Source organism: Rhinopithecus bieti, unplaced genomic scaffold, assembly GCF_001698545.2.
Source record: "Rhinopithecus bieti isolate Rb0 unplaced genomic scaffold, ASM169854v2 scaffold_51907, whole genome shotgun sequence".
Taxonomy (NCBI): Eukaryota; Metazoa; Chordata; class Mammalia; order Primates; family Cercopithecidae; genus Rhinopithecus; species Rhinopithecus bieti.
The window spans coordinates 792,221-817,142 of record NW_016820817.1 but is presented as its reverse complement, the minus strand read 5'-3'; the positions used below and the strand labels follow the sequence as shown (position 1 = coordinate 817,142).

At 37.4% G+C, this 24,922-nt stretch overlaps 1 protein-coding gene across 1 annotated transcript in view; it reads left to right on the top strand.

Annotated features, from left to right (window-relative positions):
- Window positions 1-24,922, top strand: part of TAF4B (TATA-box binding protein associated factor 4b) — a 156,503-nt gene that overhangs the window by 84,892 nt on the left and 46,689 nt on the right. Inside the window, exons 11-13 of the mRNA XM_017859976.1 lie at window positions 1,213-1,343; window positions 7,513-7,638; window positions 15,625-15,681. Of these exons, the coding sequence (XP_017715465.1) occupies window positions 1,213-1,343; window positions 7,513-7,638; window positions 15,625-15,681 (314 nt within the window). The remainder of the gene's footprint in view (window positions 1-1,212; window positions 1,344-7,512; window positions 7,639-15,624; window positions 15,682-24,922) is intronic.

Genomic DNA, 24,922 nt, shown 5'->3' with positions numbered 1-24,922 from the left:
GCTGGGGTTATAGGCGTGTGCCACCATGCCCGGCCATGCTGAGGGTTTTATTAAAGTAGAGTTGACTTTGTAGAATATTTTTCCCTGCCTGAATCTGAGATTAGAGAGGAATTCAGCTTTGTTACAAGTAATGACTTACATTTTGAAGGGCTGGTTTAGGAGGAGTTGATTAATTTTGTATCTTCCTATTTGCTTTCATTATATAATATCACAGAATGTATTTGAGTTGTTGACTTTTAATTCAAGCATTTTTTTCTGTAGTTCACCCTTTGATGAGAATATAAGAGTATATTTCAGATAAATTAAAATAAAAAATCAAACTATAATATTTTAAAAATTCATGTGTATATGTTGAAAACAATCACAGCAGTGCTTTTTAAAAAGCCCATTTAAAACAGATTACCTAATTGCCTGTATCTTTAGATTTAGGCCTTTGTTGATACAAGTGGTTTCACTGGGCTGAGAAGTACTATTTAAATACTGATAAGGTTGATTTATAAATGAACTTCTGACTCTGAGTATGTGGTCCAAATTGTTTTCCTGAAACTTTCTTGCTAGTTAGCAGAAGGAAGAAGTTTGGTTTATTCATGGAAAGGAAATCTAGTGAGAGAGAAGTTATTCAGATAGGTAGGTGAAACGATGAGGTTTTGAACCCATTTGAACTTGTAAATTGACTACTAAGTGAATATATCAGAACATCAGTTAGTGCAAAGTAAACATGATTGGTAATAGACAAAAGGAATATAGATATGTCTTGTAGACAAGACATTAACAGAGACTCACAATCTGAATTCATTTAAATAAATGTCATAAATTGTTAACAGTGTCAAACAGGGCGAAATGTAATTTTCTATTTTTTTAATTACTAAAATTAACAGAATATGGTACTAATTTCTGCAGTTACCATTTTCCTCCCTGAACAGTAGACTTGATTTGTGTTCTTATTAACTTTGTCCTATAAATGACCTTGCAAGGAGAATGATTCTAGAGGCTAAGTGAAACAATGTCTATATTTTCTGAGGCTTCAGGCTAGGTTTTATTAATGTAATGTCTAAGATCTTTGAAGTTGTGACTTTACTAGGAAAATCATAATCTCCAAACCTTTATTCATAATGGGTATGACTTCCAGGGGGAACAGAATACCTGCTGTGCTAATTATTTCAATTATCAGCCACTACTAAAATACGTAATGGATTTTCTCTGCTTCCGTAGGTAAAAAGCATGACATTACAGAACTTAACTCTGATGCTGTGAACTTGATCTCCCATGCAACACAGGAACGACTACGAGGCCTTCTAGAAAAACTGACTGCAATTGCTCAGCATCGAATGACTACTTACAAGGTAAAGGAAATCGTTAAAGAAGTATAAACTCTCGAGTGTTATAGGTAGTCTTTTGGGTGTGGATTGATATTCTAAACACATTTTTAAAGAAATGGTTGAGACTTGTATTTCGTATTAGTAGAAAAATCAAAGTCTCATTCTTGTCTTATTTAGATATGCTTACATGACAAATACAATTAAAATGGAGTTCAGAATGATATTAAAAGCTTCTGTGTCACTGTAGATTGAAATATGTATCTGTTCTGCCCGAGGCTTCTCTTTCTTAAGCTTTTGATGGGGAAGGAAAGACACGTTAGAATGGAATACTGGCTACTTGTGTTCTCTTTAGTGTTCTGCACTCTCCTAGCATTCCTGTTCCTTTTTTTTTTTTTGCCTTTCAGTTTTGCAGAGATTTATTTATTTTAAAATAAATTTTATTGTATGTATTAATATTTAAGGTATACAACATGTTATAAGATACACATATATAGTAAAATTATTACTATTTAGTTGAACAAATCAACATTTTCATTATCTCAAATATACCCATTTTCTCCCCTGTGGCAAGAGCAGCTATAATGTACTCATTTAGCAGAAATCCTGAAAACAATATATTACTAACTATAGTCCTTATGTTCTACATTAGATGTTTCTACTTGTTCATCCTCTGTTCCTTTTAATAAGTTAAATGATTGCATTGAGTGCTCATATTGATGCTACTTAGTGTTATTGGCTACTTTTATTAAAAAAACTAAATGCAGGAATAGCTTGTATCCCTAGTGGCAGGAACCAAATGACTTGCTGTTATCAAGGTAAAAGCACTTCATGTAGTTTTGGAGGAGGGCGAATATATTGGGTGATTAGGGATGAAAAGAGAAGGTAACCTGAAATGAAAATAAATAAATAAATAAGATAACTGTTTCCCTTTTTTCAAGAAATGTTTGTAGCTAGATTTTGAACAAGATGGTATGTAGGTAACCTTAAGAGATTTTGAATTTGAAAGAATGGTCATTGCCATGATATCCTAGTCAAAGGTTAAAGGAAACTAGGAAATTGTCAGCTACTATACCACCAGTAAGTTCCCTGGAGGAATCATATTATTATTATTTTTTCCTTTCTGTTTCATTTAGAATGTTAGAAAAACTATATATGATTGCTGAGGTCCTCACTTGCATAAATCTTTGTGAAAATTTGCTGGACTGACTTAGGAATATGTGATCAACAGGATAAAAGCTATGACAAAACAAAACAATATCAGTATTTTATAATTCCTAGAAACACACAAAAATAAAGATATTAATTTTGTGTTTCTAGGAATTTTTTCATTTCGCCTAGGTTATCTAATTTGTTGGCATGGGACTGTTTATAATACTCTCTTGTAACCTTTTATTTCTGTAAGGTCAATGGTAATGATCTCCCTTACATTACTGATTTTTGTTATTTGCGTCTTCTCTCTTTTTCTTCTTTGCTAGTAAAGCGAATGGTGTGTTGATTTTGTTGAGCTTTTCAAAGAAGCAACTTGTGGTTTTATTAATTTTCTCTTTTGTTTATCTGTTTTCAATTTCATTTATCTCCACTCTAGTTTTTATATTATTTTGTTCTTTCTAAGCTTCAGGCTTAGTTTGCTCCTTTTTTTTAGTTTCATAAGATGTAAAGTTAGGTCTTTTATTTGAGATCTTTCTTTTATAATGTAGGCATTTAGTGCTATACATTTCCCTCTGAGTACTGCTTTCACTGCATTCCATAAGTTTTGTTATGTTGTGTTGTCGTTTTCACTTATCTTTAAATATTTTCTCATTTCTTTTGAGATTTATTGATGCTTTGTGACTGTTTAAGAGTATGTTGTTTAATGTCCAAATATCTGGGAATTTTCCAGTTTTCCTTTTGTTGTTGGTTTCTAGCTGCATTCAGTTGTGGTTAGAGAAGATACTTGGTATGAATCATTCATTTAAAATTTATTGAGGCTTGTTTTATGACTTAACATACATTGTATCCTGGAGAATGTTTCATGTGCACTTGAGAAGAATGTGTATTCTGCTTTTGTTTCATAGATGTCTGATAGATATAGTTGGTTTATGATGTTAAGTCCTCTGTTTCCTTATTGACCATCCATCTGGATGTTCTATTCATTATTGAAAGTGTGGTATTAAAATCTTCAACTATTGTGGAACTCTTTTTTTCTTTTTGTTTTTGAGACAGGGTCTCACTCTGTCACCCAGGCTGGAGTGCAGTGGTGCAATCATAGGTCATTGCAACCTCGAACTCCTGGGCTCAAGCCACCCTCCCACCTCAGCTTCTCCAGTAGCTAAGACTAACAGGCATGTGCCACCATCCCAACTAATTTTTTTTTTTTTGAAACGGAGGCTCATTATGTTGCCCATGCTGTGGAACTGTTTTTAAAACAAAATTCTGTCAATGTTTGTTTGCTTCGTATATTTGAGAACTCTGGTTTGATGTGTGTATCTTCTTGATGAATTGACCTTTTTATCAATATATAATAATTTCTTTGTCTCTTTTCACAGTTTTGTACTTAAAGTCTATACTGTCAGATATTTCTTTTGTTACTTGCATGGAATATCTTTTTCCATCCTTTCACTTTCAACGTATTGATACGGTTTCAACTGAACTGTAGACAGCATATAGTTTGATCATTTTTTAAAATTCATTCTGCTAGTCTCCTTGAAGAGCTTAATCCATTTACACTTAAAATGTAATTACTGATAAGAAATAACTTCTATTTTGCTGTTTGTTTTCTGTATGCCTTATAAGTTTTGTGTTCCTCACTTCCTCTGCTTCTTATGTTTAATTGATTGTTTTTGTTTTGTTCCATCTTGATCCCCTTCTCATTTCGTTTTGGATGTATTTAGATATCTTCTTAGCCATTACCATAGAGATTACAATTAACATCCTAAATCTACAATCTAGTTTGGATTGTTATCAGCTTAGCTTTAATTTTGTGATGTGGGAAAATTATACACATATTTTTGACTTACTACTTTAACTTTTAAACTATCTTACAGTTTTCAAACTTGTATTCTCCCTACTTCTGCCTTAATCACACTGCTGTTTCAGAGATACATGAATACCTTTTTCAGTAGGGGTGGGGTTTCGCCATGTTGGCCAGGCTGGTCTCAAACTCCTGGCCTCAAGCAATCCACCCGCCTTGGCCTCCCAAAGTGTTGGGATTACAAGGGTGAGTCACCATGCCTGGCCACATGAGTACATCTTGATTTATAGTAGGCAGTTTCTATATAAAACATAATAAGTATAATTTTCAATGGAATAGAATTGTTTAAAGTAATATTTATTGAATGGCATACAAAGCTCTGTTGTGTACAGCTTTCAGCTGGAATTCTTTTGTTGTATATCAGTAGCATATTTCCAAACATTTAGTTGCAGTAGGCAAAATGGATAGTATCTCCCCCACCTGGAAGACCTCACTAAGTTAGCTTAAAGCTGACACCTCCTTAACCTGCTGTCTTGTATACTACCTGTTCTGACTGATTTTCCTGAGCTTTCCTTTTCCTACACTCATTCGTTAATACAGCTAATGCCACCGTCTACCTTTGCATATATAGAAAATAACAAAAGATTATCAGCCCATTTAAGTCAAAATAATTATCATTTGGTTATATTTGGATTCAGTTTGAAATAACCCTTATTTTTTAATCTTTGTTTGTAATAATCTTTATGTCCCAGCTTTATCCCTGTCCTTGTATTTCAGTTCATCCCTGATAGGATTTATTTTTATCTGTACAGTGTAGGAAATTCTACCCCGTAGATTTTATAAAAGTGAGTTACTGTTATTAAAAAAGTGAAATCCCCCCCATCTCTTTCCACTCTGGAACATCCATTTACTTTTGATAATCTTTCACCTGGTTTGCTATAATTCTTTAATTAATCATTAGTCATAAACTGAGATCTAAGTAAATAAGTAGAAAGTGACTTGTAGTACAGAGCTTTTGATCTGGGTACCAAGTGTTTTCCCACTGAAGATATATTATAGTCGCCTGTGTGCCTATGGCCATGGAGAAGCTTCATTCAGGGTTTTCCAGTTGAAAGGTATATACTGGTTGCTTTAGATGGGATTCATTTGATGGTGCCGATATCATTTGGTCTGGGTCATTACATTTTCATGGCTAAACCATTTAATATGCAGTGGCCCTAACATTGTAAAGCCCTACTCTGTTGGTGCATGAAGTCTTCAGTTAGGTCAGGTAGGTATACAGGAAGCAACATAAGATTGGGGTTACTGTTGTTTAAATAAGGTTATAGACTTAATATGAATAGGGAAGGCACTCATTTGTTTATAGACTTAATGTGAATAGGGAAGGCACTTAATATGAATAGGGAAGGCACTCATTGTGATATGGAAGAGAAAAGGATGCGAATGTCAGAGGTCGTTGTATATGAGTTGGGAGAGAGAGAGAGGAAGGAATCTTAGCATGGGAATATGATTGGGCTAAAATTTAAAAAGTCTGTGCCCCTTTTTAATTTAGTATTTGCTGTCCCTTTTAAATTAAATCCCATCATTAAACTATTTCCAGAGTGTCCAAACACAAAAATGGTAAAGATTAAGTATTTAAGAAACCACTGGTTATTATATTTAACCTCTATGGTTAGCTTATAATGTATTCCATATTCTATCTTGTGTTATTTAACTTTAAAACAGTTGAGAATTCTTTTGTATTAAACATGAAGTAAAATAAGTAGCACTAATATATCCTTGTTCCTTAAACTATGTAATACTCTTTTGATCTAGTTAAATACCAACAATAAAAATTTAATTTAAAAAGAATCTTGGGCATATGAAATCCCTCAGTCCCAGTTAATTGAATCAGCCATAAGCAGGGGGATAAAACAAAGATAGGAGTGGTGTGGTACTCATGATTTCCAGGCCAGGCGCTGACTGTTGTTTAAAGACCTTCGATTTTTCTACTATACAGTTTCTCTTGAATATCCGAATTATTGAGATGAGTAGATAGCAAGATGTCTTAAACATTGATTAGAAAGTTCTCCCTGTCCCATCACCTCCCCTAACCCCATCCCCCACTCTTGCTATACACACTCATAGAGGAGAAAGAGGCAGCTATATAGGTGAAGAAAATTAGAAAATATTTAGGTGGGAAAGCACTGTTTTACACCCACAGAATAAATTGAGCAATTTGTATTTTATCATTGTATGGAACAGTTAAGACAATTTATACGTTTGTTATGGCTCTCATTTATAAATTGTATACTAAATTTCTTTGACCACAGCTTCTGTCCAAATTCACACCTCTGAGTAATCCTCAAGATAGCATTTCAAGATTTTAATGTTTGCCATCTTAACTTGGGTTGTATTTTGATAGAAGTTATATTCGGTTGTCAAGGTTAAACCAATCTAACCATGGTAACCAAGGTGATAACTTTCATCTTTGGTGTATTTTTCAGTGAGGTGATTGTTTCTTGCTTTTTGTCTTTCACAAAACTAAGATTTAATTACTTATATTAATTTCTGCTGAGGTAGATAATAATCTAAAAAGATTTAGGTTACTGGTGAATGGAACACTCTTTAGTTTCTACTTCCTATTGTTGGAAGGATCTGCTTGGCTTAATTCCTCCCCCTGCACCCTGCAATGATGTTTACTAGCAAAGTTCTTTGAAACATAACTGGTTAATCACCTCTTAAATTTTTTTTTTTTTTTTTTTTGAGACGGAGTCTCGCTCTGTCGCCCAGGCTGGAGTGCAGTGGCCAGATCTCAGCTCACTGCAAGCTCCGCCTCCCGGGTTTACGCCATTCTCCTGCCTCAGCCTCCCGAGTAGCTGGGACTACAGGCGCCCGCCACCTCGCCCGGCCGGCTAGGTTTTTGTTTTTTTTTAGTGGAGACGGGGTTTCACCGTGTTCGCTAGGATGGTCTCGATCTCCTGACCTCGTGATCCGCCCGTCTCGGCCTCCCAAAGTGCTGGGATTACAGGCTTGAGCCACCGCGCCCGGCCTCAAATTTTAAGGATGATTAAAGTTTCTTTTCTGGTGGAGTGGGTATGGGGGGATGTTTGCTTAATAGAAACAAAATCATTACCTTCTGAAAGTTTAGCTTCCTATTTATGTTGGTATTCCTGTCTTTAGCGGGTTTATGCAGTACCTAATGTAGAATGTGCGGCCCACGATCATTATAAGACTTTCTGTTTTGTTTTTTTTTTTTCCCAGGCAAGTGAAAATTACATCCTGTGTAGTGATACCAGGTCACAGCTCAAATTTCTTGAAAAGCTGGATCAATTGGAGAAGCAGAGAAAGGATTTAGAAGAAAGAGAAATGTTACTTAAGGCAGCCAAGGTAAGAGCCAGTGTGATTTATGAGTGAACGTGGCCTGGCAGTGTGGTCAGAGGTGGCTTTATCATTGGTTGACTGTCTTGGTTTTATTAGGCCTTTAGATTTCTCCAGAGGATTTCCTAAAATGAAATTACTAATAGGATGTCTCACAGCCAGGATGGTGTGGTGGCTTTCAGTTCATTTAGTTTAATGAATCATAATCTTTTGTCTTCTCACATTTCCTGTTGCTCTCCCTATCCTCAACCTCAGCTGAAATGTTTTGTAAAATTTCAGGGTCTCTTTAGGAATCCAATTTGATACATGCCAAGTTGAAGTTGAGAGAGGAAAATTTGGAAAGTAGACAGGAAGGTTATGGGTAAAATTAGTAATTTGGAACAAAATACAGGCTGGGTGGAAATAGAGTAAAAGAATGGTGAGGCTTATTTATTTTATTTTATTTTTGGAGACAGAGTCTTACGCTGTCACCCAGGCTGAAATGCAGTGGCATGATCTCGGCTTACTGCAACCTCTGCCTCCTGGGTTTAAGCAGTTCTCTGCCTCAACCTCCTGAGTAGCTAGGACTACAGGTACCTACAACCATGCCTGGCTAATTTTGTGTGTGTGTGTGTGTGTGTGTGTGTTTTAGTAGAGACAGGGTTTCACCATGTTGGCCAGGTTGGTCTTGGAGCTCCTGACCTCGGGTGATCCGCCTTCCTTGGCCTCCCAAAGTGCTGGGATTACAGGCGTGAGCCACCACCTGGCCAAGGCTGTTTATTTCCATTCTCCCTTATTTAAACGTTTACCTGGGCTATTAGTGTCAGATGAGATAAAAGCTAATTCCACTACAGTTTCCATTTTGAAGCTCCACATTTCTTCATAGGCGTGGGGCCATTTTGAGAAATCTTAAAGGCTGAGCACTGGAGTCTTAATTTTTGTTTTAAACACATTTGTTTTAATTTCTAGTGTTGCTGATAGCTTCCCTCTTTAGAGTATTTGTTCCTAATCACATAGCAATTGCTTTTTTAAAAACTAATTTATTTTGAGACTGGGCACAGTGTCTCATGTCTGTAATCCCAGCACTTTGGGAGGCTGAGGTGGGTAGATCACGAGGTCAGGAGATTGAGACCATCCTGGCCAACATGGTGAAACCCCATCTCTACTAAAAATACAAATATTAGCCGGGTGTGGTGGTGCATGCCTCAGCTACTCCGGAGGCTGAGGCAGGGGAATCGCTTGAACCCCGGAAGGCGGAGATTGCAGTGAGCTGAGATTGCACCGCTACACTACAGCCTGGTGACAGAGCAAGACTCCATCTCCAATAAATAAATAAATAAACTAAATAAATAAATTAAGATAAATAAATAATAACCAAAAAAAAGAAAAAAAACTGATGCGTCGACTATTTTACTGATTTATTTTGAAATTATTTAATACAGAAAACTTGCCAAAACTGTACAAAGTACTCTCAGCCCCTTTTCCAGATTCCCCCAATTTTAACATTTTACTGCATTTGCTTCATCTCTACCGTTTTTGTTTTATTTTTTGTTTTTTGAGACAGTCTAACTCTGTAGGTCAAGCTAAAGTACAGTGGCACGATCTCAGCTCACTGCAACCTTTGCCTCCCAGCCTCCAGCAATTCTCCTATCTTAGCCTTCTGAGTAGCTGGGACTATAGGCGCTCACCACTATGCGCAGCAAATTTTTTTGTATATTAGTAGAGTTTCAGCATGTTGCCCAGGGTGGTCTCCAACTCCTGAGCTTGATCCACCCGGCTCAGCCTCCTAAAGTGCTGAGATAACAGGAATGAGCCACGGCGTCCGGCCTTATCTCTACCCTTTTCATTACCCTTTCTATACACATAATCATTAATCCTCTCCCTCTCTTCTTTCCTTCCCCACTTTCTCTCTTCCTCCCTTTCTTTCTTCCTCTCCCCTCCTACCTTTCTTTCCTCTTTCTCTTTCCTTTTCGTTTTTTTTTTTCTTTTTCTTTTTGAGACAGAGTCTCACTCTGTCACTAGGCTGGAGTACAGTGGCTTGCTGCAGCCTTCACCTCTCAGGCTCAAGCAATCCTCCCACCTCAGCTTCTTAAGTAGCTGGGACTACAGGCACACACCACCACGCCTGGCTAAAGTTTGATTTTTTTGTAGAGACGGGATCTCCCTACAGTGCTCAAGCTGGTCTCAAATTCCTAGACTCAAGCAGTCCTCCTGCCTCAGCCTCCCAAGGTGCTGGGATTACAGGCATGAGACACTGTGCCCAGCCATTTTTCTTTTCTTAACTTTTTTGAAAGTAGTCTTCAGACATCATGTACCCCCACTCCTCAACATTTTCATATGTAACACTCATCTAATGCACAGCACCCATTCTGATTTCACTAGCTGGCTCAACCATGTCTCTCTTTCATGGTCCGTTTTCCCATTCAGGAATTTGTTTTTCATATAGTTGTCATCTCGTTTCAGATTCTTTTAGGGTTTCTCAGTCTTTCTCTTTTATGCCCTTGACAGTTGTCAATAGTATAAGCCTAACCTTCTGTAGGATGACCTTCAACCAGGGCTCATCTGATATTTCCTTATGATTTGACTCAGGTCAAGCATGCTTGGCAGGAATGCACAGAAATGCTACACTCTTCTCAGCTGATCATATCAAAAGGGTCGTATTGGTACCTACTAGTTCTCTCCATTTTAAACTTGCCGTCTCCCACACTTCTTGTTTTTTATTTTTGTTTTTTTGAGACAGGGTCTTGCTTTGTTGCCCAGACTAGAGTGCAGTGGTGTGATCACTGCTCACTGCAGCCTTGACCTTTCGGGCTTAAACAATCCTCCCATCTTAGCCCCCCAAGTAGTTGGGACTACAGGCACATGCCACCACACCTGGATAAATTTTTTAGTTTTTTAGAGATAGAATCTCACTATATTGCCCAGCCTCATTTTTCCCTTTGTAATCAATTAGTTTTTCATAGGAAGGCATTCTAAGATCATGCCAATATCCAGTTCCTCATCAAAGCTCCATTTGTTAACCATAGCGTCTGTTGTGATGTCTGCCTAAATCAGCTACCTCTGTCATGGTTGCAAAATGTCAACTCTTTATTCCCATCAACTCTCCTCCTTTTATTAGCACCCTACCATGTGGAGGAGCTTTCTTTCTTTATTCATATTAGTATGGGTTCATGATTTCTCTTTGTCTTAATAGGTTGTAATTCATTCCTGTCATTTATTTTGTTGCTCAAATTGCCCCTGAGTGGGAGACCCTTCCAGCTGGCCCTTCTGTCCCTTAGTCATCCATCTTCTGTCCCTCCATCCATCACTCACTGAGCATGTCCTCACTTTCAGGCACAAGGCACTCCAGGCCCAGCTTATAGTTTTCATGCTTTAGCCCTGAAATCAGCCATTTCTCTAAGAAGCCTGCCTTCTTTTCAGTTGAGGATGACATTCAGAAACCAACCTTAGGTCATATAGTATACTCATTGCTAAAAGGGTGTCATTACATGTAGGCCCTTCTCAGTGGACAGATCTAGGAAATGTATATATGGTATGTGTATATGTACACACGTATATACACACAAATGTCCATCTGTAACTATTTCTATATCTATGTATATATTATAAAACTGTGAGTTCATATGGATACCTGCAACTCCAATCCAGTGCCTCAGAGTTCTTTCTACCCTTATTCTCTCCCTGTTTGTAAACACATTCTCCAGTCTTGAGAAACTTGGCTCCCATTATCCTTGATATATTTAACTTATGTCCTCTATCAGTTGTTTAATCGATGTAACTAATCTCTCAACTAGCCATGCTGGCTGACTCCTCTGTCTGCTACTACTAAATTCCCCACCCCATTTCATTGTCTGTGTAATTGGCCACCACGCTCACAGACCCATTCCTTGATGAAACCTGTACTCCCTCATCACCTTGTATTCTTCACCACTGGCCTATACCTTCACATGCCCCAGCTCCCCGTAAGGATATGGGGCACCACAGCCTTGTCACTGTGCTGCTTCCTGCTGTCCCACACACTCAGTCCCCACATTGACACCCACTGCACTGGGAAGAGCAGGAAGATGGGACAGAAAGATGCTCTTTCTTGAGCCTTCAAGTGTTATAAGTAAGCACTTAGTCATTGTAATGAGGTGGTTTATTGGTATTTTATTTCCACTTACTGTGTTGTAAACAAGGTCATAAACTATTAAATACTAGTTTAGTTATTATTGACTATAATAATGTATTATACTTGCTCTTTATCTCCTTTGGCTTTTCCTTCTTTACCAGACGTCTAAATGTTGGATTTAGTAGCTTTCAATCCTATGCCACCTTCTCTGTCTTCATTCCCTCTTAAGTCTGTATCTCCATTTCAGCGTGCATTACGAAAATCTGGACTCATACCATTAACTCCCTACTTGACATGACTTCATTGGCCAATAGTTATTTCAAAATTGATATGTCCAAAACAGCTCCTGTTATTCCTCCCCCCAAATACCTTTTACTTTTATAGATTTTCTTGACTCAATAAATGACACCACCGTCTTCCCAGACGTTCAAGCTGAAAAACATAGGCATCATCTTTAACTCCATTCTGTGTCTCCTCTCTCCCCACATCCAAACCATCTCCTATCTTATTTCTAAAATGTATCCAACTTTTCTTCATCACTATTGTCATTACTCTAGTCTAATTCATCTTTCACTTGGACTTTTATACTATCTTCTAAGTAACCTTTTCCTTCTACAATCCATTCTTCTATTTCTCCTACTATGGTCAGAATGTTTTTATAACAAATCATGTGTGTCTCTTTTGCTTAAAAGCTTTCAGTGGCTTCCTGTTGCACTTAAAATGTAAACTTCCTACCAAATTTTAAAAGGCCTTATGTTATTTGGCACCCACCTACCTCTCTGAGCTTGCCTTGTCACCTACTCTGCTCCAGGCACACTGACCTTTCTGTTCCTTGAATGTGCCAAACTTGTGCCCAACTTAGGATATTAGACTTCTAACTAGGTATCTTGAACTGACCATTGAGTTCTCTTCCCCTAAATCTGCTTTTTCTTAGATCTCTACACTCTTAGAAAGTTGCAGTTACCATCCTCCAAGATGCTTGGGCCAAAATCCCAGGAGTCATCCTTGATTCCCCTCTTTACTTCGTCACCAACATCCATCCTGTCAACAAATCTGATCAGTTTTACCTGCAAAGATATGTTTCGAATGCAACCATTTATTATCTTCTGTGCTTTGATGCTAGTCCACGCTGCCCTTATCTTTTCGGTCAGTCTCTTCTTCACAACAGTTGTTTTAGGGCAGTCTACAAATTGCTCTGTGTGCCTTTGCGTTCAATCTTGGATCCCTACAGTGCATCCTCTACAGAGTGGCTAGAGCCTTTTTTTTTTTTTTTTTTTAAAGTGTTACATCAGTGGCATCTCACCCCTGTGCTCCTAACATGCCAGTGGATTTTTGTTGTTGTTGTTGTTTTCAAGACGGAGTTTTGCTGTTGTTGCCCAGGCTAGAGTGCAATGGCGTGGTCTTGGCTCACTCCTACCTCCGCCTCCTGAGTTCAAGCATTTCTCCTGCCTCAGCTTCCCAAGTAGCTGGGATTACAGGCACCCGCCACCATGCCTGGCTACTTTTTGTATTTTTAGTAGAGATGGGGTTTCACCATGTTGGCCAGGGTGGTCTCGAACTCCTGACCTTTGGTGATCTGCCCGCCTCAGCCTCCCAAAGTGCTGGGATTACAGGCGTGAGCTACCGTGCCCAGCCCAGTGGATTGTTTTTATAGCTAGAATTAAACCCCAATTCCTTATCATGGCCTACAAGGCAACACATGATCTCCAGTCTTTCTCTTTCAACTTTTTTCTGCTTCAACCACATAGGCCATCTTTCTTTCCTCGAATATGTTCCCATTTTAAGGCTTTAGCAATTACTGTCCCTTCTGCTTGGAATGTTTTCCTCCAGATCTTTGCATGACTACATCTTTTTTGTCATTTAGATCTCTACTCAAATATCACTTCTCATAGATGTCTTCCTTACCATCCTAGCTAGAGAAGTACACACCACACTTCTCTTTCTATCACATTATTCTATTTTCTTTATTTTGTTTTAATTTGATTTTAAATTATATATATTTTATTTTAAATTGTTATTATTATTATCTTTTTTTTTTTGGGAGATAGGGTCTCGCTCTGTTACCCAGGCTGGAGTGCAATGGCCCCATCTCAGCTTACTGCAACCTCTGCCTCCTGGGTTCAAACGATTCTTGGGTCTCAGCCTCCCAAGTAGCTGGAACTACAGATGCATGCCACCATGCCCAAATTAAATTTATTTTATTTTGAAACAAAGTCTCATTCAGTTGCCCAGGCTGGAGTGCAGTGGCATGACAATAGCTCTCTGCAGGCCTTGATCTCCCAGGCTCAAGCAGTCTACCCACCCACCTCAGCCTGCTGAGTAGCTGGAACTGTAGGCACGAGTCACTATGCCTGGCTAATTTTTTTAATTTTTAGTAGAAATGGGGTCTTGCTGCATTACACAGGCTGGTCTTGAACTTGAGCTCAAACAGTTCTCCCACCTTGGCCTCCCAAAGTACTGGGATTACAGATGTGAGCCACTGCCTCTGGCCTATTTAATTTCCTTTACAGCACTTAACAGTGTCAGCAATTATTTGTTTTGTATTTTTACCCATCACTAATATTTTGCATATCATAAATGTGTTTCATTTTTATAAAGTTATTTATTTTTCTCTTCTTAAAATGTAAGTTACTTGAGTTACTACAGTTACTTTGTCATCTGTCTCCAAGGGCTAGAACAGTGGCACACAGAGTAGAATCTGTACTACGGATGACCAGTATAAATATTGGATGACTGACAAAGGCTTGATACCGAAATGTGCCCATTTTATATTGGGGCAAAATATTATATACACACCCACATATATGTATATACATAATGCATATTTTAATATAAATACATATATACACAGACTCATTCTCTGGTGATACTATAACTAGAATAATAAAAGGGTTTGTCGTTGGCTTCAAATGAAATTTTAGTAGATTGGGAACTAAAATGAAGAAAAATTTTACCAGCTTTGGGTTGAATTTTGTGTAGATATTTAAGATTTTTGAAATTAGTAGGCACTCAAATTTAAAGACTAGCTCTTAGTAAATATGAAAATACTTTTAGCTTTTATTTAGTTAGCTATCTAGTTAATAGCTTAGTTAGCTAAGGTTGCATTTTATAGAACAAATATTCAGATTTATAAGCAGTTAAATAACTTTGTCATGATGAGAAGAAAGAATATACATATCCCAAACATGTTTTCCAGTGGACTGATGTTCATGGTGTCAGAAATAAAGTTCCTTACCCTTTGTTCCATCATAGCTTAATATATAGAAAGCACCTCTCTTCTTATGCCAGTCCTGTACTATGGAAAGTGACATCCAGTAAACAATTATTGAACATGGTGCACAGCATTCTATTAAGTGCTATGGAAGACCCAAAGATGATAAGATATTTTAATTAAAATACTGAGATGTGTTTTCTACTTACAGTTTTAGAAATTATACCTTTAAAGAGAGATTTCATTCAAGGTTAGTCAGATTCTTGATTTTAGTAGTCCTTGAAATACCCTGTGTTTTCCCAAATGGCTTCACCTGAAGATCAGCCAGTATTGATTGTTTTTATTCATTTAAACCAACAATTATTCTTTTTTTCTTTTCTTTCATCTGTACCACCAATTTTTTAGTTTTCAGTGTTCCTACAGGAAAAACGTCATGCCTCAACTGGACCTGACTGACATTGTTAGCATCATTTTCAGTATAAGCTTCCTCCAGGGTAGAACTGCAGCAGCCAGCCCAGATGATGAGGGGGCGGGGGAAACCAGGGTGGGAGTGCAGCTAGACTGGATTGAGGCATTTCCCCTGGAGCTAAGATATTCAATCACTAGAGAAAATTGTCGTTTATTAAATATTTAATGGCAACTTTGGTGTTTAGATACTAGTAATTTCTATTAAAATTTTCTTTTCCTTTGATAGAGTCGTTCTAATAAAGAAGATCCAGAACAGCTGAGATTAAAGCAGAAAGCCAAAGAGGTAGGACTTTCAAGTTACCATGCTTGTCTTTGTGTTTGAGGGAAGGTTGGCAGCTCTCTCCTGGCAATTAGGTCAGGGTTTATTTTGCTGTTGCATACCATTTGCAGAAGCCTTGGGGAAGGACAGGAACTGCTAAAGGCAAGGGCAGTACCTCAAATGAGGTCAGTGAGTTATGTGCTCTCTTTTTAAAATTTATTTTCAAGGCTTAGGCCTGTCTCGAAATGGGTCTTTGTAAACTACAGCAGTATACTTGGAGGAATATAATGTGAGATTTTTAAAAAAAAGAAACTTTTGAGATTTAGCATCTGGGATTGTACAATAGGCTACATTTTTCCAGGGTAATTGTTCGTTTTGTAAATCTGATACTGCTTATAATTCTTTGGCTGGGAGGCGGTACTGGGATTTAGTTTTAAATGGAAAATGCCTCTGGCTTTTAATTTTCTAGGCCCAGCAGTTTTCTGTTCTGGAATGGAGCCCTTGTTTCACACAGTTCATGTTTAGCTGCAGGGGTTTTAGTTTATAGCTTAGACTGGTTAAGCTTTTACTCCCAGAGGCCTCTGCATAGCAACTGTAGAAATCAACAAATAAGTTCATTTATGTCTGCAGCCTCCTCTCAGTAGCTGACTTTTTACATTTCCCAATATCCATTTCCTGACTTTTCTAGCCCCAGAGAAAAAAGCTCCACTAATTGGAGCTTATTTTAATTGAGCCTTAATATTGGATCTCACTGGAGTTGCCCCCAGAGCTGCTGAGAACAGAATGAAATGAAAGTACCTAAGGTTGAAGATGCGGTGTGTGTATGGGTGTGTGTGTGAAATTTTTCACTTGACCTACAGATTCTTTTCCCTCCTGAATAAATCATCAAGCCTGTTCACATTTCTGATTAAGGATCTGACAGCAGACGATAATAAAGACAATTGAGGTGTGAGACGTGTGATATGGAGCTGAAGAAATTGGTTTCTATAGTTACTTCACTGATTTCATGCAATTTTTAAGGATCTTTGTGCTAAATAAGAGTGATTTTCTGAGCAACCTTTTCCCTTAACTGTGCCTCTTGAACTATGAAATTTGTTGTTGCTTAACATTGCTGCAGTTGGCTCCTAGGTGCCAGCAGCAGCAGGTTATTTATGAATGTTTTAAAGGCCCTTATTGTTTGGATTGATGTAGGAATTGAGGCAAAACAAGTGGAAATCTAGTAAGATTCTTATAATCATTGTGGTGTGTTTTCATTAACAGAGAGAAGGAAAATACTTGAACTCTGGGTGGAGGCATTTCAGGATTGGGACAGGGAACGCTGGAAAGGGAGAAGGCTTTAAAAAGTTGAAAGGAGAAACATTTTATTTTCAGCAAGAAACTATTCCTCATACTGATGTCTTTCCAGTGGAAAATATATCTAAAAATATTAGTATGAGAACTGTACCGATAATTCTCTTTAAGCAAACCTGGCATGCAGATATTAGGGATGGGCAACCTAACGTTGCTGTGAATCATGGGTATCCCACCTTGTTTTAATTAAGGACTGACTAGATGCTTATCTTCTAATTGCATTCCCTTTTTGGAAAATATGCAACAGAAAGCTTACCCTTTTAACCTTACCCTGTCTGTCCCTCCTTCGTAAACCTTCATAAGCATCTGAATCTTAGATTAATTTTTCCTTCAACTTTGTATGGGATTGTTTTGTTTTTGTTTGCATTTTATTTTAGTATGTTGTTTAATAATTCCCTAAGGGATGAATAGGTGGACAACATTTTTCAAAGAAAACTGTGAGAGGAAATGTACCAAAAAAATGCCTCTCTTAATGAGAACAGGTGGTAGCAAACCTGTGTTTTTCTCTTCCTTTGCACCTCCATTTATTTCTTTTTCCAAGCAAGATTAAAGGAACTCAATCTAACTTCTTTCCAAAATATTTTGAAAGTTTTCTAGTTGCTTCCTGTCATAAATCTTCTTTGATCAAAAAAAGGAATCAAATACATTGGCCCCTTTCCAAGAACATAGCCACTCTGTATTGCAAATGTTTGGTGAAAGTCAAATATTGTCATTTTTGTCATCCTTCTGCCCCCCTCGAGTTCTTAATAACTTGAGTGTTCTAAGGGGCTCTAGTTCAGAATCAAATACACAGTGATAGTGTATTTTGTTTGATTGCATAAATATTGACTTTTTTTTTTTTTTTTTTTTTTATGAGATGGGGTCTTGCTTTTCCCCAGGCTGGGGTACAGTGGCACGATCTCAGCTCAGGGCAGCCTCTGCCTCCCAGGTTCAAGTGATTCTCTGGCCTCAGCCTCCCGAGTAGCTGGGATTAGAGGCATGTACCGCTGCATCCAGCTAATTTTTGTATTTTTAGTAGAGATGAGGTTTCACCATGTTGGCCAGGCTGGTCTGAAACTCCTGACCTCAGGTGATCTACCCGCCTCAGCCTCCCAAAGGGCTGGAATTACAGGAGTGAGGCACCGTGCCCGGCTGACCATATCTTAATAGAGAGTTGGATTGCTTGCTTGTATGGTAATTTGTGAGGTTAGCATTTAGGATGCATTAATCACTATCATGCTGGTATAAACTATGATGCTTTGGTGTATGAATTTTTGGTATTTGGCTGTCTGAGAAGTTTTCTTTGTTCACTCATGTTTTTTTTTTTTTTTTTTTTTTTTTTTTTAGCACAGCTGCCTTATGCTTGCTCGATTTAGAACTGATTTGTTTTCCCTTTCAAACCTACCTACCAGGCTTGTCATAGAAAAAAGATTACTGGCTATCTTATAAACGTAGAACTTCGAAGAACTGTTTACAGAAGCTGTAGGCTTTCTTTATGCTGAGAAATGTTTCAGCAATGATATTTCTCATATAAATATTAAATCACAATCTGAATCCCCTTCATTCATAATCTTATCCATATTTGCTTTCAACTGACTGGAATTCTTAAGCCATGTGTAGTGACTTACACCTGTAATCCTATCACTTTGGGAGGCTGACGTGGGCGGATCACCTGAGCTTAGGAGTTCGAGACCAGCCTGGGCAACATGGTGAAACCCTGTCTTTACTAAAAATATGAAAAATTAGCTGGACTTGGTGGCACACACCTGTAATCCCAGTTACTTGGGAGTCTGAGACATAAGAATCGCTTGAATCTGGGTGGCAGAGGTTGCAGTGAGCCGACATGGTGCCACTGAATTGACTCCAGCCTGAGTGACGGAGTGAGACTGTCTCAGAAAACAGTAACTAGAATTTTTTTTTTTCTTTTTATTTGTGAGATGGAATTTCACTCTTGTTGCCCAGGCTAGAGTGCAAGGGCACGATCTCGGCTCACTGCAACCTCTGCCTCCCGGGTTCAAGAGATTCTCCTGCCTCAGCCTCCCGAGTAGCTGAGATTACGGGCATGTGCCACCACGCCTGACTAATTTTGTATTTTTAGTAGAGATGGGATTTCTCCATGTTGGTCAGGCTGGTTTTGAACTCCCGACCTCTGATCCTGCTGCCTCAGCCTCCCAAAGTGCTGGGATTACAGGCATGAGCCACTGCACCTGGATCATTTCTCCTGTAGTTTTTCTTTCCTCTAGTAAAGTTTTGGAGGCTCTTCATCTTTGCATTCCAGATGTAAGGACAAATTGTGTTAAACTGGACAGGTTTTTAAAAAGTATCAAATAATTTCTTTTCATTCTTCCTATCGACTTCTTCTGATTTTGTCATTCTCATTTGGCACTTAAAAACAGACTGCCTTTGGGTTGGCTTCCACCCCAGTCTTATTCCATTGAAGAAGTTCCTGCTGCATGGTGTTCCTATTGACCTGACAGGTTTTCTGTCTATTTGAAAACCAACTGACATGTCTGTGGATATTCCTGTAATTCAAACGTTTTATTTTCAACTTAGAGACTGTCTTCTTTCCCTTTCTCTGTTACCTGAAAAAACATAAGCATCCTTTCTCTTTTTCTCGCTATTATAACTTCATATTTTCTATACTAGCCCTTTCAAATTCTGAAATTTTATGATTTTCTAGATACTTTTCCTAAAATATAAGTACTGGCATTCTTCCATTTTGCCATCTCTTTGTGAAAGTTTTTTTAGTTGGGTTTTTTTTGTTTTTGTTTTTGAGAAGAGTCTCACTCTGTCACCCAGGCTGGAGTGCAGTGACGCAATCTGAGCTCACTGCAGCTTTGACCTCCCGGGCTCAAGCACTCCTCCTACCTCAGCCTACCAAGTGGTTGAGACCACAGGCACATGCCACCACACCTGGCTAATTTTTTAAATTTTTTGGAGAGTCGGGGTCTCCCAGTGTTGTCTAGGCTGATCTCGATCTTGTGACCTGAAGATTTGGCCTCTTGAACTGCCATAGTTCATTTATCATCCATTTATCATTCATTAGGTTCTCTTGGAACCATGAAAGCCTCACTAGGTTTCCTTCTGCCTCAGCCTCCATAAGTTCTGGGATTACAGGTGTGAGCGACTGTGCCCTGCTGAATTTTTTTTTTAATACATGGATTACTAATTGCTGAACTCTAACTTCAGACAAGCAGGCATATTTTTATTTAATGCAGCTGCAAACTTGTATGATATGTGTGTTATGTGTCCTAGATTAAAATATAGCCCTCACTATTTTCTTTTCTTAGCACATCATCCAGAATTTTGTAGAGCTATTTGTCTGACTTTGCAGTTCAAACATTTTGATTTGATTGTTGTATATTTTGTGACCCTTATTTCCTTTTGAATTTCTTCTTTCTCCTTTGGGAAATGTGAGTTCAATGCATCTGTGCAGAGTGAGACAAAGAATTCATTTACTTTCTTTTTACCAATTCCTGACATTCCACTTTGATTTGTTATCGGATGGTGAGGGAGAAAAAGGAAATCAAGACCTAATGGTATATTTGCTTCACAATGCAACCTGTAGGAACTGAGAAAAAGAATAAATGACTAAAATGTAGACCAGATTAGAAGCCTTGTATCCTAAAGTTTTTGGGATTTTGTTTATAGAAAATATAGGTTATAAAAACTGTTGGTACAATTTGTCATAAGACATTGTACAATAAATAAAATACTGAATCATAAGGCTCATTACTGATTAGAAAATATTTAGGTATGAGAACAGCACAGTATATTTTTAAAATGAAATTTGAAAATATTTGAAGTCAATGGAAGGTGATAGGCACACTATTAAATTATATCAGTTTGTATTTAAACTTCATGCAAGTTCTACATGGCCAGAACTCATAGAGTACTAGACAGTGACAAATGAAACTTGTCATAAAAAGTACATTCTAGCAGTCAAATTAATACAGCAAGAGGATGACATTCTTAAAATGACAAGTTATAAAGAACTTGTGTATGACAGCAGAGAAACAGATTGAAAGGTTTCACAGCACTGATAGTGTAGGACAGTGGTTCTCAAACGTTGACATGCGTAAAATTATCTGGAGAGCTTGTTAAAATACAGATTGCTAGGTCCCACAACAAGAGTTTATAATACTGTAGTAGATCTAGGGTAGGACCTGAAAATGGGATTTCCAATAAATTACCAGATGTTGCTGCTATTGCTGCTGCTGCTCTGCAGATCTCACTGAGAACCATTGATCTGGGATAAGAAAGAAGGGGGGCTTTAAAATTTGTCACTTCTATTTTCCTACTAACTAAATGGTCAAAATACTGTGATTTGGGAATCTGAGATTTGGCCTCTTGAACTGTCATAGTTCATTTATCATCCAATTATCATTCATTAGGTTCTCTTGGAACCATGAAAGCCTCACTAGGTTTCCTTCATGGATATTTTTACAAGATAACTTTAATGGTAGTATTTCTTTACTGGTATACCTTAAATGGAAAAGAAAATATCAGAGATTCATAAGAAGATTGCATGCATACTTTATTTTGATGTGTAGCATCTATGTGTTTTGAGAGACTTATTACTCTCTTAGTAGAAAGATGCCTATTTAAAAAAATATAGCATTGAACTGTAAGTAAAGTATCTTGGATTCTAGATTCAGCCTGCCATTATTGAGAGCTTGTTTTGGGGAAAGTTACTTTAATTCTTTGAACTTACCTCTGTTTCCTTGTATTTAAAATGAATTTAACAACTCCTGCTCTGCTTATATTACAAGATTGTCATAATTTAGGGGAAGGCGAGGCATAAAAGAAAAAAACAGTAGCTTATAAACATTAACTGTAGGAACATTTAAGGTAGATGTCATTGAGCTCTTAGACTTAAGTTTGAGATAGACCATGAATATGTTACTTCTTTCTTTCCAGAGGACTGAAAAGAAAATGAGAAGAAAAAAGAGTGTAAGGGTGACAACTGAAAAAAAATTTTTTGTAATATAGAATAACTGTAGCACATTAATATTTTACATAATTTATAAATCAAATGTTATTGGTTTAAGTTAAAGAGAGAAGGTGGCTAGTTGAGATTATGAGGAATATACCACTTTTTTTCAGGAAGGTAGGGATGAATGAGTAATGTTGACCAACAAGGCACCAGAGTTTACATATCAAATTCCAGGAATCTCAGATGTTCTGGACAGTGCATTGTAATAACCAGCCTTAGTGGTTGGGAGGAAAAAAAAAAAAGATTCTAAACTGTTTGATTTGGTGGAATGACTGCTAATAATTGTCTTTGAGGGCTTAAAAAAGATCTTGTATTTCGGTTGTGGTATCCTTGAAGTTAAGATAAGGTGGAATGGTGATTTTTTAAAATTTGCAATTTGCTTTTGGTTCCCTTGACTTAAGATTCAGCTGTTAATGTTTAGGAGTTTGTTTGTTTGTTTGTTTTTTCCTGTTTGTTTTGTTTATTTTAGCATTTAACCTTACATTTCCTGGTAAACTTGTTCTTTTAAGTATTGATTCAGATGTAATTATAAGCATTGTTAAGAATTTTAGAGTTGGATCCATGAAATTTTCCAAAGTGTATCTAATTCAATTTAAAGTTTTACTATTTAAAACATTTCCACTGTTTGGTGTTAGGGTTTTATTGTTACCTCTGTGTGTACTTAACTTTCATTGTGAAATCTAAGCAAGACATTATTCTTAGTTCTTTGTATCCTGAGTTCAAAACCTGGTGTGATATACTTTGTTTCTCTTATTTGTTTAGATTTTTTCATACATTCCTATTCGGTGGTGTGATTATTTTCATTGCTACTAACACTTTCCTTAAGCAGAGAAAGAAACACGTTTTTTGATTTCCCATATTGTCTATGTCATAACTATCTAGATAAATTTGGTTCTTCCTATGAAATGTGTCCCTGTTCCTGTCCATCCTGTCAGCTGATATGAAACTTGGTTTATTCATTCTTCAGCTAGGGCCTCTGATTCTGCTTAATCTTTTGGTTTCTGTTTTCAATAGTTTTTAATTTTCCTTTTGTTCTTGAAAATTATGTGCTTAGCATCAAGAAGTACCTCTATTGAACTTTACCTCTGAGAACTTGTGTGATCTTCAAAGTAATTTCTTAATGTTTTTTGCGTCTTGATTAAAGGCTGTACTACCATGAGTTGTACTTATAAATGAAGAGATGAGTACTTAACACCAGAAATAAAATAATCTTCAATTACTGTTGCTTAGTTGCCTTCTAGGGCACTATCTTGAATTTTAGAGACTTCTACTTCCTATCATAGAGACTGTGAAAAGAGAAATGAAGGCTTCTGCCTTTTTCATTACCTGTAAAGGAAATAGTGAGCATATTCTTAAAAGAGAACCTCCCAAACCTGTTTGGTCTCTTTGGAACAAGGTGTCTGTTGCTGGTGTTGGTGAGCAAGCAAGCTTACATTTTATTAAACAAAGGCTAGTTGGTATGTAATGTAACAGAAACCAATTGTCAGAATTCTGGCTAAACTATCTTTAAAGAGTTCCAGTTAAGATGGAGTAAAAACACTTCATATTTTCTCTCCCACTGAATACAACTATAAAATCTGGACAGAATGCATGGAGCAGCTATTTGAGGACATTGAAAATTAAATAGTAAACAGATTGGGGAAGAAGATAAGAATTCAAAATACTATTTGAACTGGTAGTGAGGTTGCCACCCTCCATCCCTTACCCCCATTCTTCCTACTGCTTGATTCTAGACCTGGATACAGTCACAGAAGTGGGTGGGAAAGTGGGCTGAATCCCCAGCTTTCTGGCCAGGAGGGGCTCCAGGGAACCCGAAATTACTGGGAAGATGACAGAGAGGGAGGAGCTCAGGAAAGCAACCCCATGTATTGTGTTAAACTCCTAGACGTACTCCTGAACTACACATTTGCCATATGTAGATCTTATTCTAATGAGCCTACCAAAGCCTTTAAGAACTGGACCAACAAACCACCACCAGATCCCAGATTGACCACTGGGAGATGCACAGGGCAGATCTAGATAACATTGTGAAAGCTTTGAAAACTGAGCTGACGTTGTAGCCACAGACCACAGAAGTCATATTGGAACCTGTGGCTTGAACTTGTGTTGATTACATGCTAAAACAAAGGTATTAACATTCTCCAAAGGATATCTAGAATACCCAGAGCTTCATAACATAATACAGTTGACATAGGTTTGAAGTGTACAGGTCCACTTATGTGGATTTTTTTCAACCACTTGTGGATGGAAAATACACTATTTGCAGGATGCGAAACCCATGTATGTGGAGGGGCTGACTTTTCATATACATAAGTTCTGCAGGGCCAACTGACAACTGAATATACATGGATTTTGGTGTACTTCGGCATCCTGGAATCAGTCCTCCATGTATACCAAGGGACAACTGTATTCAAAATATTCAGGATACAATGCAAAATCACTTGACAGGAAGAACCAAGAATATCTCAACTCCCATAGGAAGAGACAATCAACAGGTACCAGCCCCAAGATAACATAGATGTTGGAATTATCTGACAAACACTTAAACTACTATAAAAATGTTCCAAGAAGCAAATTATAAACACTCTTGAAATGATTGGAAAAGTAAAAACTCCTAGCAAAGGGCTAGAAAATATAAAGAATAAAGTTATAAAATGGAAATTTAGGAACGGAAAATGACAATAACCAAAATAAAACACATTCAGCTGAATGAGCTGAATAGCAGGATAGAAATGACAAGAGTCAGTTAACCCAGTCAATAAACCCAGGTTCAACTCACATCATAATCAATCTCTGAAAACTATATAGATGTAGAAAATAAAAATTTTGAAAATAACCAAAGAAAAGGACATATGTCAATAGAAGAACAATAATTGCAATAACTAGATTTCTCATTAGAAAGCAAATAGAAAAACTTTTTTTTTTTTTTTTTTTTTTTTT